The sequence below is a fragment of the Mytilus californianus genome, unplaced genomic scaffold, assembly GCF_021869535.1.
Source record: "Mytilus californianus isolate M0D057914Y unplaced genomic scaffold, xbMytCali1.0.p SCAF_7, whole genome shotgun sequence".
Taxonomy (NCBI): Eukaryota; Metazoa; Mollusca; class Bivalvia; order Mytilida; family Mytilidae; genus Mytilus; species Mytilus californianus.
The window spans coordinates 101,734,609-101,751,840 of NW_026262723.1; the positions used below are offsets into that span (position 1 = coordinate 101,734,609).

Here is a 17,232-nt window from a genome sequence, read left to right on the forward strand (position 1 = left end):
GATCAGTTATATGAAGAACCAAATGTATGAACTTTGAGGTGAACTGAAAGCAAAAGCAGAGGAGCATGAAAAAAACAGACGAAAGATAAACTTCTTCTTTTAAGATACCTTGTTTACTGCCGTATTTCTCACCAAAGTTATAACTAAATATTTGGATAATTCTGCTAATTGTGGTACCAGCACTTATAACCAATATTTTTAACATGTCTGCCTGATGAGAAGTATAGGCTACCTTAACCATTTTTTTGTATTTCAAGGGCTGTAACTTTGTAAAATAAATCAAACAGGAACACGACACAAACTTAAAAGCATCTTCCTGGTAAAAATAAGAAAACTGAAGAGTTTTTTGTGAATTAATATCTGGAACATGTTACAATTCAATAATTTTTGTAAGTATAAGGGCTATACCTCTGAGAAAATATCCCCGTTTAAGAACAAAATGCTAACTTAAAATTTAATATTATATAATGTCTGTTCATACCAAATACAACTCAGATCTAAATCAGAAGAGAGGCGAAAGATATCAAAGGGACATTGAAACTCATGTCTAAAAAAAACTGACAATGCCATGACAAAAAAAGAAAAGGACTAAAAAACAAACAACAGTATACAAAAGACAACATATAAAACTAAAGACTGAGCAACACGAACCCCACCAAAAACAGGTTAGTTTACGAAAAACAGTCACATACCTTTAAATTCAATGACTATAAACTCAAACCCAAACTTACAGTAAAATTAAACTGTAACTCACCACAATGTACTTACATGCCAAATATCAAGTTTAAATTTCCTGGGGAAAAGTCCAGAAAACCTAAAAATCCACTGAATATTCCTATAGGAAATTATTTCTGAATTAATCACCAATAGAGGAACTAGAAGTAGAAGTATGGTGTAACAGGAATTTAATAATAAATGGTATTTCACATCCACCTTTTTATGGTCATTTTATGAAGCAAACAAATAATCTTTCAACTTTTCATTTTAGCTAAACAGTCAAAGTTGAGGATTATGTTGTAGATAATGGTTTTTCTTTCTTATAACACACCTAGGGGTCTTGATATTAATCAAATAAAAGACCGACCATAGGGTTTCTTTGTATAAATACAACTGTCAGGATATTTTAATTAAAATTCTATATACATTCAGGAATACTGTGACTGCTTACTTAGATTTTAAGGCTTAAATAGATGGGGCATCCCTTAGCATTTTTTACTTTGAGGTTTTACTACTTCGAATTATTCTGGCTTCCTGCACACCATGATACAGGACGCTGAAAGTGGCTGTAAACATCAACAAACAAACAAACAATGAAGGGAAGCAGCTAATATAAGGAGTGTGTGAAGTTATGATTTCTACATCAGCTCATTGAGTGCTTTGATAAACTGGGAGCATTCTTTGATATGATATTATTATTGTTTTACTTGTCATCTGTAATACCGACACCACTGTGCATCATCACCCAGGATATAGGTACTCTTGGCCTGGTTCTCTGTTCATTGTCTAAGAAAAACAACATTACTGTACAAATACCAGCGTATAGCTACCTAGGTACCTATATGTTGGTATATGTACAGTAATGTAGTTTTTCTAAGACAATGAACAGAGAACCAGGCCAAGGGTACCTATATCTGGTGGTGATGATACACAGTGGAAACCATTAAGAGCTTTTTTATAGATTATTATTGTGCATTTTTTTCTGTAACTATTGTTGTTAGATAAGGAAAAGGTTGAGTACTCAAAAACTAGTTTGACCCTGCTAAATGGTGGCAGCTCTTTGGTGACTGTTAATTCATTCATTACTTTAAAAAACTTGAAGGTGATATTGAAGCTTTACATATGGTTTTGACACTTGTTTATTTTTTAAGGTCTCATGTTTTATGTTTACCCCAAATCTCCTTTTACTTGTATATATAATATCCTTTAAATCTTGCAAGCAGGAGATTGAAAAATATGACCAAGAGGTAAATAAAGAGCTTGAGTTAATGAAAATCTAGAGGAATTAATTTCTTTTGGCCTTTACTGAACATTCGTACATTAAAAGGCAATGTTTGAGGTTAAACATAGTTTATATGTTTATTTATTCATGATAATTATATGAGAAATAAATAATAAAACATTATGTGAAGATTCCCAACAAAAAGAAGTATATGTATAGATAAAGTCATTATTAAAACGTCCCACAGATCTGTCACTTTACTGTTGTGTTTGATCTGGTGTCTCTGATTTACCCATTGATAACATCTGAAAATAGAAATAATATTATTTTGTATATACAACAAAACCAATGAAAATGAGGTATATATATGTATATCGAATACTTCAAAATTCATCTTCCCCTTCACAATAGGGGTTCATTTTTTTTTTCTTAATTGATTTTTAAATATCTCTACCTCAAAGGTCAAAGTTTTGACAGAATAGAAGGAGGTATGATAAGAGCCATTATTTTGCCCCTGAAATAACAAAAATAGTAAACTTATTCAAGCCACTCAAAATCATGTTAATTTTACAGATAAATGAACAGGTTAATTCAATCTGGTAACCAGTGATGTAAATATGATGTCATAAACGTTGAAATTTACACATTTGACCTTGAATTGCCATTTTACGCAGAGCTTTTATATGTCAAAATATAAAGAGCAACAGCTTTACCCTAAAAAAGATATTTTACATACGTTAACATCTTTGGAAAAACTAATTTTTTGGCAAAATATCTTTTTGGGTAAAGCTGTTGCTCATATCTAAATAGTAATGACAAGTTATCAAAATGAGACTATTTTGACAGATTTTGATGTTTTGCACTAAATGCAAGAAGTTTGAAGCTCTGATGCCAATATGTAAGAAAAAATGCAAAAATATAAATACTGATGTCCGACAGACTAATGTCGCATGAACATCTAAAGGATGTTATTTGGTAGATATTTTAAGCTTATACAATGTGCCAAAAAAAGTGGCCTATATTCATTATTGTTTAATAAAAATACTACAGACCTTTAAAGTAAAATTATCATAGATCCTTATTCAAAATTAAAATATTATGGACTTATTCTTAACACCTCTGCACACAATACACTTTAAATGGCTTATCATCACAATTTGTCAATTTGTCATATGTCTCATAGTAACTCAAGTTTAATTTGCTTTCATTGAATCACAAAAAATTATAGACAATGTCACAAAAAATAACATAAAGCCCCCTTTTGATAATTTTCAAAATAGACATTCCAGAGCTATTAGACTTTAATCTTTAAAAAATAGCTTTTTAAATACAAATGTATCTCACAATGAATGAAGTATGCTTCCCTGAATCATTATGAAAGTTTTTTACAATTGTTTTGTTTATGTTTAATCTACATACAATGTTCACTCTCACTCATTAATTGATGGCCATATCATGCACTCATGGTAAGCTGTATTTTCTACAGATATTACTGAGTAGATATTCCAACCCAAAATATTCTGACCAGGAAGCAGTAATTGTTCCTGAATACAACACGATCAACAGAGAACTATCAGACAAAGTTGTCTTTTTTTCTGCATTTAATATATGACTTTGCTATATGAAATCTACTTACATGTAGTAGTACAGTAGCTGATGTAATAGTGAAAGAGGCATGATTTCTGTATCAGCAGATCAACAGACTTGAACTAGCTTTCAATTAACCTGGGGTTATCTATGATAAATGTGTATTTACTATTGTTTTACTCAATGTTTTTGCCGTCTGTAAAAGTGATAATATTGAGAGTGCTTTTACTGAACTGATTTGAAATGTATGTTTGTTCTCAGACTCTGTACCTTATCCGCACTGATCCAGATAAGTAAACTGCTGACATAGCAAGATATGTCCCCTGTATGTAATTTGATAGTAAAATGGGAATGTTGAAATTAACTTATTGGTGTTGTCTATTGTTGAAAACTAAAAATCAATGTTGACATCTATAGGGTTTTTTTTTTGGTTTTGTTGGGTTGCTTTCTCACTGATGTATACCCAAAACTTTTTATTTATTTTAGATTAAATTGGCTGGATCAACCTCTTGAAAGGATAATTAAGTTCCAATTTCAGAAAAACAAGATGGTAAATTAATTTTTTGCATTTGAATCTTCTAATGTCAGTCCCTTTTTTGCAAAATTGCAGGGTCAAAATTAAGCATTTATAAATACTTACAGAAGTCCATAATTGTTTTCCTAAGAAACCTGTGGCTACTGTTGATAATTTTTTATTAGCACCATATTTACATTTTATATATCCATATAAATTAGCTCCATTCATTGCTGTTCCAACTAAAACTATCATCTACAAAGATATTTATATGGTTTATATGTGGTTCTTACTATAAATTAGATACTGTAAATTCAGGAATTATTGCGATTTTTGAGAAATGGACAAAAACGCCAGATTAATTATTGAGATTTCATGAAAAATATGCATAGAGATATATGTATCAGATATTAGAATGTGAGTTAATTATTATTGCGATACTCACCAAGTCGCATTATTCGCAATAATAAAACCCTCGCAATAGTTTCTGAATTTACAATAGTTTATTCTCTGATTTTTTTTATTTTTCAAGTAAGGTTTCCACAGGATTGGAATGTACTTTCATTCAAAATTTTATGGGTTATCATTGTTTCTAAAATCTTGCTGCTGAAGAAGTTATAGAAAAATAAATGGAGAGTGTGTCCATGGGACACAGATGATGCCCCTGCTTGCATATACCGTTATAAAGGGACATAACTCAAGAACGGTACAAGAGACGCAACCCAAATTCGAACTTAATCTGTGCTTTGTGGTAATAAACATTGTGTATAAGTTTCATAACATTTGGTTGAGGTAAACGAAAGTTAGAGAACAGAAACTAATTTTGGGACGTACGGACAAGGATAACACATAACTAGAGGCTCTAAAGAGCCTGTGTCGCTCACCTTGGTCTATGTGAATATTAAATAAAGGACGCAGATGGATTCATGACAAAATTGTTTTTTGGTGATGGTGATGTGTTTGTACATCTTAATTTACTGAACATTTTTCCTGCTTACAATTATCTCTATCTATAATTAACTTGGCCCAGTAGTTTCAGAGGAGAAGATTTTTGTAAAAGATTACTAAGATTTACGAAAAAATGGTTAAAAATTGACTATAAAGGGCAATAACTCCTAAAGGGGTCAACTGACAATTTCGGTCATGTTGACTTATTTGTAGATCTTACTTTGCCGACATTTATTGTTTTTTACAGTTTATCTCTATCTATAATAATATTCAAGATAATAACCAAAAACAGCAAAATTACCTTAAAATTACCAATTCAAAGGCAGCAACCCAATAACGGGTTGTCCGATTCATCTGAAAATTTCAGGGCAGATAGATCTTGACCTGATAAACAATTTTACTTCATGTCAGATTTGCTTTAAATGCTTTGGTTTTTGAGTTAAAAGCCAAAAACTGAATTTTACCCCTATGTTCTATTTTTAGCCGTGGCGGCCATCTTGGTTGGTTGACCAGGTCACGCCACACATTTTTAAAACTAGATAACCAAATGATGATTGTGGCCAAGTTTGGTTTAATTTGGCCACGTAGTTTCAGAGGAGAAGATTTTTGTAAAAGATTACTAAGATTTACGAAAAATTGTTAAAAATTGACTATAAAGGGCAATAACTCCTAAAGGGGTCAACTGACCATTTCAGTCATGTTGACTTATTTGTTAATCTTACTTTGCTGAACATTATTGCTGTTTACAGTTTATCTCTATCTATAATAATATTCAAGATAATAACCAAAAACAGCAAAATTTCCTTAAAATTACCAATTCAGGGGCAGCAACCCAACAACAGGTTGTTCGATTCATCTGAAAATTTCAGGGCAGATAGATCTTGACCTGATAAACAATTTTACCTATGTCAGATTTGCTCTAAATGCTTTGGTTTTTGAGTTATAAGCCAAAAACTGCATTTTACCCCTATGTTTTATTTTTAGCTGTGGCCGCCATCTTGGTTGGTTGGCCGGGTCACGCCACACATTTTTTAAACTAGATACCCCAATGATGATTGTGGCCAAGTTTGGTTTAGTTTGGCCCAGTTGTTTCAGAGGAGAAGATTTTTTCAAAAGATAACTAAGATTTACGAAAAATGGTTAAAAATTGACTATAAAGGGCAATAACTCCTAAAGGGGTCAACTGACCATTTCAGTCAAGTTGACTTATTTGTTAATCTTACTTTGCTGAACATTATTGCTGTTTACAGTTTATCTCTATCTATAATAATATTCAAGATAATAACCAAAAACAGCAAAATTTCCTTAAAATTACCAATTCAGGGGCAGCAACCCAATAACGGGTTGTCCGATTCATCTGAAAATTTCAGGGCAGATAGATCTTGACCTGATGAACAATTTTACCCCATGTCAGATTTGCTCTTAATGCTTTGGTTTTTGAGTTATAAGCTAAAAACTGCATTTTACCCCTATGTTCTATTTTTAGCCGTGGCGGCCATCTTGGTTGGTTGACCAGGTCACGCCACACATTTTTAAAACTAGATACCCCAATGATGATTGTGGCCAAGTTTGGTTAAATTTGGCCCAGTAGTTTCAGAGGAGAAGATTTTTGTAAAAGTTTACGGACGACATACGACGGACGCAAAGTGATGAGAAAAGCTCACTTGACCTTTCAGGTCAGGTGAGCTAAAAATCACTTAAAATTTGGTATCACATGTTTTGGGGAAAAAAAACTAGATCCAAACTACAGCTACCTTTCAACACACCCTCCCCAAATCAAAAGTTTTTTTTAAAGGCTTACAGGTAAGACTAAGTACACTGTTGGTTCAATCAAATATTCATTTTATTATATTGTTTAACTAAATGTTGTTTCACTTATGAATGCATCTTCATAATCATGATAATGCTTAGAAATATTGGTTAAATTGAAACGTGCAATAACATAAAAGGTACTAATTTTATTGCACCAGATGCGCATTAAATCAATGTCTCTTCAGTGTTGCTCGAGGCCAATATATTTGAAAACCAAAATACTAATACAACCTTTACTGAAAATTGGTCTACGGCATTGTACAATGTATATGGATAGGAATCAATTATGAAAAAATTGTCATTCTTAAATGAAGATCTTAATATTGAAAATGGGTAATTTAATCATAAAAATAGTCAAGTATAGACAAGTTGAGATATCGAAATATACTTTTGTTTAAAAGCTTTTGAGCATGCTGTCTACATTTTTCAGGTTATTTAAGGTAGTATGGAAGAATATAAAAAAAATGTTTAAATTACACAACTGTGTATTTAAAATTATGGTGCACAAAGGCAAAAACAAAATGTGTCCACAGATGGACAATAGTCACTATAAAGACAAATCATTACATAACTACTAAAAGTCTATGTATAAATACTTACCAACCAAGCAAAACGCAATCGTAATAATGTTGAAAATATTAAGAATATCCATATAATTTCACAAGCAACTAATGATAACCAAAATATTCTAGCTTCAACTACAGTAACCTTTTTCTTTTGTGCCCCCTGAAATATATAACAATATAACAACATTCATATTTGCTGTTTACATTTGCAGTGACAATAATAAACTACTGTGGCTCTCTAGAATGACTATGATCACTGTAAAAGATTTTTTGGTGATCAATGTTTTTTCATAATATATTTAGGACCCACAATTTTGGGGTAATATACGAGGGTCTGAATTGGTCTTACAGAATAGTAATTAAAGGGCAAAATGTGCAGAATAAATGGTAAAATATTAAAGAATATAAACTAGAGGCTCTAAAGAGCATGTGTTGCGCACCTGCATGTTCAACAATGGTCACTTTTTAGTAAAAATCACCATTAAAAGGGAATAACTCTATTAAGAGTTCACTGACTATTTCAGCCATGTTGACATATTTGTAGATCTTATCCTGCTGATCATTTTTTTTTTAAAGTTTCTAAATATCTATTATAGTTTTTAAGATAATAGACAAAAAATGTAAAATAAGTTTTAAAAATTATCATTCAAGGGCAATAACTCCAATACGAGTTGACTGAAGATTTCAGCCATCATGGCTTATTTGTAGATCTTGCCTTGCTGATCATTTTTTCTTTTTATAGTTTCTATCTATCTATTACAGTTTTTAAATAAAAATGAGACAAAAATTTGGTAAAAATAATCATCAAAGGCCAATAACTCTAATAAGGAGTTATAAAACTAAATACCCCAAACTCAACATTTCAGGCATGTTTGACCTATTTGTAGATCCTGTCATGCTGATCATTTTTTTTTAAAATTCTATTATCTATTCTAGTTTTTAAGAAATTGAGCAATAATGCAAAAAATTAGTTAAATCGTCATTAAAGGGCAATAACTCTAATAAGGAGTTGTCTGACCATTTTGGTCATTTTATTTATTCGTAGATCTTGTCTTGCTGATCATTTTTGCCATTTAAAGTTTCTGTCTATCTATTATAATTTTCAAGAAAATAGGCAAACAAAATTTTAAATGGTAAAATTCATCATTTAAGGGCAATAACTCCTATAAGAAGTCACCTGACAGTTTTGACGAAAATGGACAATAGGTTGAGCTCAACATATTGAACATTTTTGCCCCTGTCAGATTTTCTCTACTCATAGCAGTTTTCGATATAATAGGCAAATTTGCATTTTACTCCTACATTCTATTTTTAGCCATGACGGCCATCTTGGTTTGAAGGCGGGGTCAAGGGACAATTTTTTAAAAACTAAATACCCCAAAGATGATTGCATCCAAGTTTGGTTAAACTTGGCCACATGCACTTGTCTCTGAAAAAAAAATCCTATATACCTTAATATACTTCCATTATATTTTGATTTCTCGGTTGTCTAACCCACTACAGACATATATACAACAGAACTTTTCGACCAGGTGACATTTTTCAAAAATGCAAGTTAAGTACCTTGTGTTATAGTAAGGCATAAAGGAATTTTTTTTTCAGAGAACAAGTGTCTGTGAATTTGGCCCAGAAGTTTCAGAGGAGAAGATTTTTGTAAAAGTTAACAGATGACGATGGACGCCAATTGGGCCAGGTGAACCAAAAAAAAAAAAAATAAAGAATAAAGAATTATTGGATGCTGAAATATAAAGAATAGAGAAGAATGGTCAAAATAAATAATGGAGAAAAATGGTCAAAAAAGTTAAAGAAAAGGAGGACACCCCCCCCCCCCCCCCCCCCCATCAAGACCCTCATATATAATGTACATGTATCAAAACCTTAATAAAATGCTCTGCAGGGCGCAGCTTTATACTACCGCAGAGGTCGAACCCTGAACAGTTGGGGCAAGTATGGACACAACATTCAAGCTTGATACAGCTCTGAATTTGGATTGTGATTAAATATTTGACACAGCATAGGTTTCTGACACAGAATGAATGTGGTCTAAGAACTTAAAAATTTTAAATTGGACATTCACTTATTATGGTCCAATATCCAAAATCTAAATACATGGTTAGATTCAGCATATCAAAGAACCCCAAGAATTCAATTTTTGATGAAATCAAACAAAGTTTAATTTTGGACCCTTTTGACCTCAATGTGGACAAAGTTGATAACGGGGCCCAAAAATCAAAAATCTAAATACATGGTTAGATTCAGCATATCAAAGAACCTCATATATTCAATTTTTGTTGAAATCAAACAAAGTTTAATTTTGGACCCCGATTTGGACCAACTTGAAAACTGGGCCCATAATCAAAAATCTAAATACATGTTTAGATTCAGCATATCAAAGAACCCTAAGAATTCAATTTTTGTTAAAATCAAACTTAGTTTAATTTTGGACCCTTTGGACCTTAATGTAGACCAATTTGAAAATGGAACCAAAAATTAAGAATCTAAATACACGGTTAGATTCGGCATATCAAAGAACCCCAATAATTCAATTTTTGATGAAATCAAACAAAGTTTAATTTTGGACCCTTTGGACCTCAATGTGGACCAATTTAAAAAATGGGGCCCAAAACCCAAAAACTTAATACATGGTTAGATTCAGCATATTAAACAACCCCAAGAATTCAAGAATAAAACCCCATTGAAATTGGTCAAGAAATAAGCAATTTATACGAAGTATCTTCTTTTGCACAATACTGTGCAATTGAATATTTCTTGCTATTGCGCAATACTGCACAATTGACAATTTCTTGCTATTGCGCAATATTGTGCTATTGGATATTTCTTGCTATTGCGCAATACTGTGCAATTGAAGATTTCTTGCTATTGCGCAATACTGTGCAATTGAAGATTTCTCGCTATTGTGCAATACTGTGCAATTGAAAATTTCTTGCTATTGCACAATACTTATTATATAATAATTTACACATCCTGTTTGGTGTGTACTCCTACCATATCATTCTTATTTGCTTTTAAATATAAATCAGAAATAACCAACTTAAAATGGAAAATTTTAAAAGAAAAAAAAAGGAAAAAAAGAAAAAAAAGGAAAAAAAAATAAAATCCCCCCCCCCCCCAAATTTTTTGAACCCCCTTATGATTCATCACCCCCAAACTCAATCCCAGCCTTCCCTTTGTGGTATGGTACCTTGCAGTACAATTTCAGAGGGATCCATACACTTGAACACAAGTTATTGTCTGGAAACTAGAAAAATGTGTTTTTTGGCCCCTTTTTGGCCCCCAATTCCTTAACGTTTCGGGCAATTACCCCCAAACTCAATTCCAGCTTTCCCTTTGTGATATGGAACCTTGTAGTACAATTTCAGAAATATCCAAACACTTACACACAAGTTATTGTCATGAAACTAGAAAAATGCTTGTTTTTTGCCCCTTTCTTGGCCCCTAATTCCTAAAATTTTGAGGCAATTACCCCCAAAATCAATCCCAGCATTCCCTGTGTGATATGGAACCTTGTGGTACAATTTCAGAGAGATCCATACACTTGAACACAAGTTATTGTCTGGAAACTAGAAAAATGCTTATTTTTGGCCCCTTTTTGGCCCCTTATTCCTAAACGTTTCGGGCAATTACCCCCAAACTCAATTCCAGCTTTCCCTTTGTGATATGGAACCTTGTAGTACAATTTCAGAAAGATCCATACACTTTCACACAAGTTATTGTCATGAAAGTAGAAAAATGCTTGTTTTTTGCCCCTTTTTTGGCCCCTAATTCCTAATATTTCGAGGCAATTACCCCCAAAATCAATCCCAGCATTCCCTTTATGATATGGAACCTTGTGGTACAATGTCAGAGAGATCCATACACTAACACACAAGTTATGTCTGGAAGTTACAAAAATGCTTATTTTTGGCCCCTTTTTGGCCCCTAATTCCTTAACTGTAAGTACCATAACCCCCAAAATCAATCCCAACCTTTCTTTTGTGGTATTGAACCTTATGGTAAAATTTCATAGAGATCCATTCACTTAAACTAAAGTTAGAGTGCGAAAACCAATGTGTCTTCGGACGACGACAACGACGACGACAACGTCATACCAATATACGACCGCGGTCGTATAAAAATTGTACAGAAATGTGAAAACATGACATGAAATGAAAGATTGATTGATTTTTATTAATAAGAATTGCTTATTTTTTTCATTCCAGTAATTTCCATTTAAATTATAAATGTCCTTGACTGCAAAACGTGACATTAAATGGAGTAGTAAATTTAACAGCAGATAATACATACATCTTCCCAACATACTTTATATTAGTTTTGCACAAACCCCCAACAATGAAATCTCAGTAAAATCTGTACAATGATTGTTTCATCCAAATATGCGGAAAAAAATTCTCCAAACATTCTTACATGAAATGTGTTTTTGGCAACATTTTCCGCTCTAATTTAGTGAATTTGAAGACCAATTAAACAAAATTTCAAAAAAAACAGTTCATTTTCCTTCTTCTTTTTTTTTAGTTAACACTCTTTACATGGATCTCTTTGAGCATGTGTTATACTGCTTTATCAATTGTCAGCATGTGTGAGAATGGTTAAGTTTTTAAATATTGTCAATTTACTAAATTTAGTGTCATATGATGTTATATTCATTTAATTCTAGCACAAAAATTTGACATTTCCATTTTACAAAAATAAAACTATTAAACTTGTACATTTTCCTTTGTAATACATTTGTAATATGCAACAGATTATTATGTATTTATACTATCTGATTAAAACAATGTACCTTTCTTGCTTCATACACCCAATTGCTTTTACCATCATCATCTACATAATTCCACCATCTCAACCCAACCAGTAATCTACCTAAATAAATGTATGACATACCCATTATCAAATTACAAGGACGTATATTTCTGAAAATTTATAAAATATTTATGCCAATATCTGTTCAATGGGAATTACTCCAATGTTTTTTTTTCATTCTTCAACTTTTTCATAAATATCCTACAAGAAATGTAGGCATGAGACAGATTACAATACAGTTTTTCATATAATTTTTCTTTTTCCAAAGAATATAACTCCTGTAAAAATAGTTTATCTGCACTGATTATATAACTTATCCAAGACCTTGCTGATATTAACCTTTGATATAAATTATTTTTAAATCCAACAAGAAATGTATGCATGTGAGCCCTTTCTATGCAATTTCTATAAAATTTACAATTCAAAGGGACATAATTCCTTTAAAAATAGTGAATTGCCACTGATTTTTTTTCAAATTGTCCAAGACATTGCTTGAGAGCACTAACAATGGAATTTTCCATAGAATTTACATTTCCAAGGTACATAACTTGTCACACTCCTATAAAAATGATCAAAAAGCAAAACAACAATCTTCAAGGAGCCTCTATTATTCAACTTAAATACTATAAAAAATAATTACATTGAATGATTAAATAATAACCAAAGAGTCTTAGATGAAAATTCATATAATTTTGCAAATGTTGCAGTACTTTAGATGTTTATTTAAAATAAACAACGTTTCGCCTATAATACCATAAAATATGTTGTCAAGTTTTCAATTACTTTATTTATAAACATAATTAAACAATAAATCATATTATTTGTAACTTGGAAAGACATAAAAGATTCATCATTTTAATGAAGACAATGTTCTGTGTAACATCTATAATTCTGACTGAAAAACATCAAATATAAGGTAATTTATCAGAACTAAAAACGGGGAACCTAGACCACAGATACCCTTGCTTTCAGTTCAATTGGGAAAAAGCATTACTCCTAAATGGCAAATACATGTCGAATCAGCAAAATTTAACTATACCTGCATTTTATGTTCCATGAACTTTTGAAAAATGTCAAAAATTTGACAAGTTTTTTCTTATCATTGTCAAGTTTAATAAAAAAAAAGCCCTTAAAATTTCTTCCATTTTGCACCCTGATTCGTCTGAATCTAAAAAACATTTTGGGATACCCATGCTAGTTTTGTAATGTTACTTATGAATGACTAGTACTAGTATTATCCAACATTTTGAAGGTAATGTTCAAATAAATGTCCTTAAAAGTATTAATAGGTTTTATGGAAAACTCTTATATTTTTGGGCAACTTTTCTGATATTTCAAGAAACAAACTTGTATTTGCCCATGTCTGACACAGAGTAGGTGTAATAAGGTAGGTAAGTGGAAAAACTGACAAAGCAGTAGGTGTAATAAAAGCAGTTTTTATCCACATTTTTTTTTTAAACTAAATTTGCACTTTTGCAAAGTTGTAATAGTCTATTTTCCATGCAAAATAAGATTATTTACACAACTTACTATTTTCACTACATTTAACTTTTATTTTAAAAACTGCTGTGATTTTTCCAATTTTTATAAGGAAATTACATTTGTACTTGTTACCTACATATGTTTGTGAAATTTATATATGTAGATCATCCTTCAAGAATCATTCTTTTCAACCTTAACTACAGTATATGTATTCTATGTAATTATATGATTACTCAATAGTTACCTGTAACATTTTTAACGGTCCAAAAGTCCATTGATAGCATAATTACAATCATAACAAAACTGGTCACAAAACTGTCGATGAAGAAGTCACACATAAAATATAAAACAATGGCTGCTGATCGGAAGAACAAATGAAAGAATACTGCTAATGGATGTCTGAAAATGAAAACCAGAAATATTAAAAAATAAAGGGAGATGTGAGGTATGCAGGTATTTTAAATTTATATGTATATATGCCCTTCATTTTTGGCACCAAGAGTCAATTCTAGATCTGTACATGCAAGGTGAAATAGGAAATGCTGAAACTGAACATTTCAACATGAGACAAAAACATATTTTTAAAAATCAAATACGCTACCATATACCAGTGTTCTCACAAAGGTATTTTTAGAGTTAGAATCATGGGACTTTTCCTTTTATGAATTGGTGAGATCCAGCCGATTCTGATGAGTCCATAGTATATTAACCATGTGTTAACTCAAATTATTCTGATCCGAGCCTTTTACTGGACTCTATACAATGATCATAGTGAATGGATTTTAACCACTGGATTATTCAGGTGAATGCTACATGTACTTTGCCTAATATACAGATACATGTATATACAAAGTAATCTTCTGTATCCTATAACAATTCAAATATACCAGTAGTAGTATTAGTAAAACTATTGAAATGTCATTTGATTTTTTATAAAATTCAGACTTTTGTTCAATTTGATACATGCTCTGACAGTTAGATTGCAAACAATGAAAATATACCACAACCAGTTTTGGTGAAATACTACATTTGTACTACATCAGATATTACCTGATTTCCAACTACTTTTATTAGATATTGTTAAATTTTCTAACTTTTTTTGTTAATAAAATTGTAATATTCCAATGCTAAAGGCCAAAAAGAGATGTGAACGGATCAACCTAATACCAAACTTGACCAATACCAAAGATTAATGCCAAGTAGCCTTCTTGGTGAAGACATAATACTACATATACAAATAGGGCACTTATACCACACTAATAATGATACAATAACATAACCATCTAATGCCTCCATTTACTTCATTCCAGCCCAAATGTGATACACATTTTCAGTCCAAAAAAATCTTAAAATTTTGAATTTAACAAAAAGAATGAAAAGTCCATTTGTTTAGGTCAATAGTTGCAGCTAGTTAGCAACTATAACCTCTGAAAAGCAGTATCTTCCAAGGGATACACTCATAAACAACCACTTATAAAGAAATTGCTACATGTGTACATGTGTGTACATTCAGCCAAAAGTTGTTGCTCTTTAAAATATTTTCCCTAGAATAAAAAACCTTTTATTGGCAGAGGAATTTATATCCCATTAGTATTATATCCCAAATGTCTAAAACAAACTCAGAGCGGTCTTCCAAATCAAAAGCCTCAGAAGGATACATGTACATGTATTGCAAATCTTTTGACAACAAAAATTTTCAAACCAGAACCTTCTCACCAGATACCTACAAGAAGATATAGCCACTACTACAATGAGAAGATGCTGGAGGTGGATTGGTAATGTCCTACAGAAAGAGGAAGAGGATATTAAGGGGACGAAGTCCCCTATTACGGTAGAAAAATCAATAATAAAAAAAAAAAAAAAAAAAAAAAAATCGGGAAAATTTCCCGAAATTTTCATTGTACTAATGAACTCAAAATCGTTAACTTTTTTATTTTCAGACTTTTTTATTTTCCCGCATTTGCGCAGAAATCTACTTCCTTTTTCCGGTCTCGTTTGCATGAGTCTTTGAGTAATATATATATTTATCAGTCTAGTAAAATATAGGAAGGAACGCAATACCAATTCCATTTTTAATAATTCCTTGAATGACTTGATATGAAAAAACGTTACCTGATCGCGTTTCTTTGTTTACATTGAATATGACGTCATAATATAAATAACGTCACAACTAAAATTCCGAACAACAGAACCGAAATCGGAAACGTAAGGGTATTTCCGTTCTTTTTGAACAGATTTTGAAGTAAAAACATGATATGTTTGAATTAAAAAAAAATAATTCATACAGACTTCGTCCCCTTTCACAGGTAACGCCTGCCTCATATTACTAAGACAGCACGCCACTGAACCCCAGAAGGTAAAAGATGGGGTACTCTACATAAAACTGCCAACAACTGACATAAATGGAGATCTTTGTTGCTGCCCTACACGCCGATGTCATCCGCAGCTGTAAGCTGGGAACAGTATATCTAACGGGAAATGAATCTGATACGCTTTTCAGTATAAAATTGATAAAATCTCGGACTCCCCGAGATTTACGGATTTTGGTAGCGTCTGACTGAAAAACTATCAGAACTGCTCAACAAATAAACCACATAACTCTAATTGTAAATAAATACAAGTTTTATCATTTAGTAGATATATTTTGTCATATAAAATTACCAAAATAAGTTTGATTTATTTGATGTGAAGTGTTTTATAATAGTTTGGGAATTTGTAAATCATCGCGGCAATGGCCGCCATTTTTTTATTACCTGGTTTGCATTCTGCACAATTCTGTGATAAAATGCTTGCGATTTTAACAAATTTGAAGTGACAGAATACAAGTTTGATACACTAGCATCACTATAAAACTAGTTTGAATGACATTTTATTGATAATATCAGAAATTATTAGGATAATAGCGAGTCCGTTTTTTACACATATCCGTTTCTGTATCGTATCTTTATTAACTATGGCACGACGATATAATCCACTACAATCAGGTAGTGTCAAGTCCCGTCAATATATATGTTCCTGCTGTAAGTAAATAATCCAAAATGGGATATTTTACTCCATTTGACTGATTGTCCCCAACCCTGTTTATCGTATGCTTATCATAAATACAGTCTAAATAATTGTGGAGTTTGGGAAGGCTATACACCAATCTCGAGTTTTTACGGAAATTTACGGGGAAAGTGCACCAATTCGAAAGTCGTACACGTATGCATCAATGATGGGTCTTTCAAATATCCAAATCGAAAAATACTGTTTGTAAACTTATAATTAAAAAACCTTTCAAAATGTCATATTTTTTTTAATCCTGATGTGGATTGAAAAAATTATGCCTCTTTATACTTCTATTTTTGGATAAATGTTCTACACAAATATACTTGAATTTTTGTCTTCTATCTAGTTCGTCCTCTTCCCCAAAGTTGAGGGTAACATCATCAGCTTTATCCATAACGGTTTTGTTCAAAATAATGAGGCTTTGAGTATATGTTGACTAAAGACAATCTCAATCTGCCAACGGGTTCATATTCGTCAACAGGAACCTTTCGAAAATGAAAATAAACTTCCGAACG

At 31.7% G+C, this 17,232-nt stretch overlaps 1 protein-coding gene across 1 annotated transcript; it reads right to left on the reverse strand.

Annotated features, from left to right (window-relative positions):
- Positions 1 to 2,050: 2,050 nt before the first annotated feature.
- LOC127708202 (Golgi apparatus membrane protein TVP23 homolog A-like) lies at positions 2,051 to 17,206 on the reverse strand. Its single transcript, XM_052213051.1, has 6 exons — positions 17,041 to 17,206; positions 13,914 to 14,068; positions 12,168 to 12,247; positions 7,401 to 7,526; positions 4,167 to 4,295; positions 2,051 to 2,244 (listed from the first exon to the last, which is right to left on the reverse strand). Exons 1-6 carry the CDS (start codon positions 17,109 to 17,111, stop codon positions 2,197 to 2,199), a joined length of 609 nt encoding a protein of 202 aa, XP_052069011.1. The 5' UTR covers positions 17,112 to 17,206; the 3' UTR covers positions 2,051 to 2,196.
- Between the last annotated feature and the right edge of the window lie 26 nt (positions 17,207 to 17,232).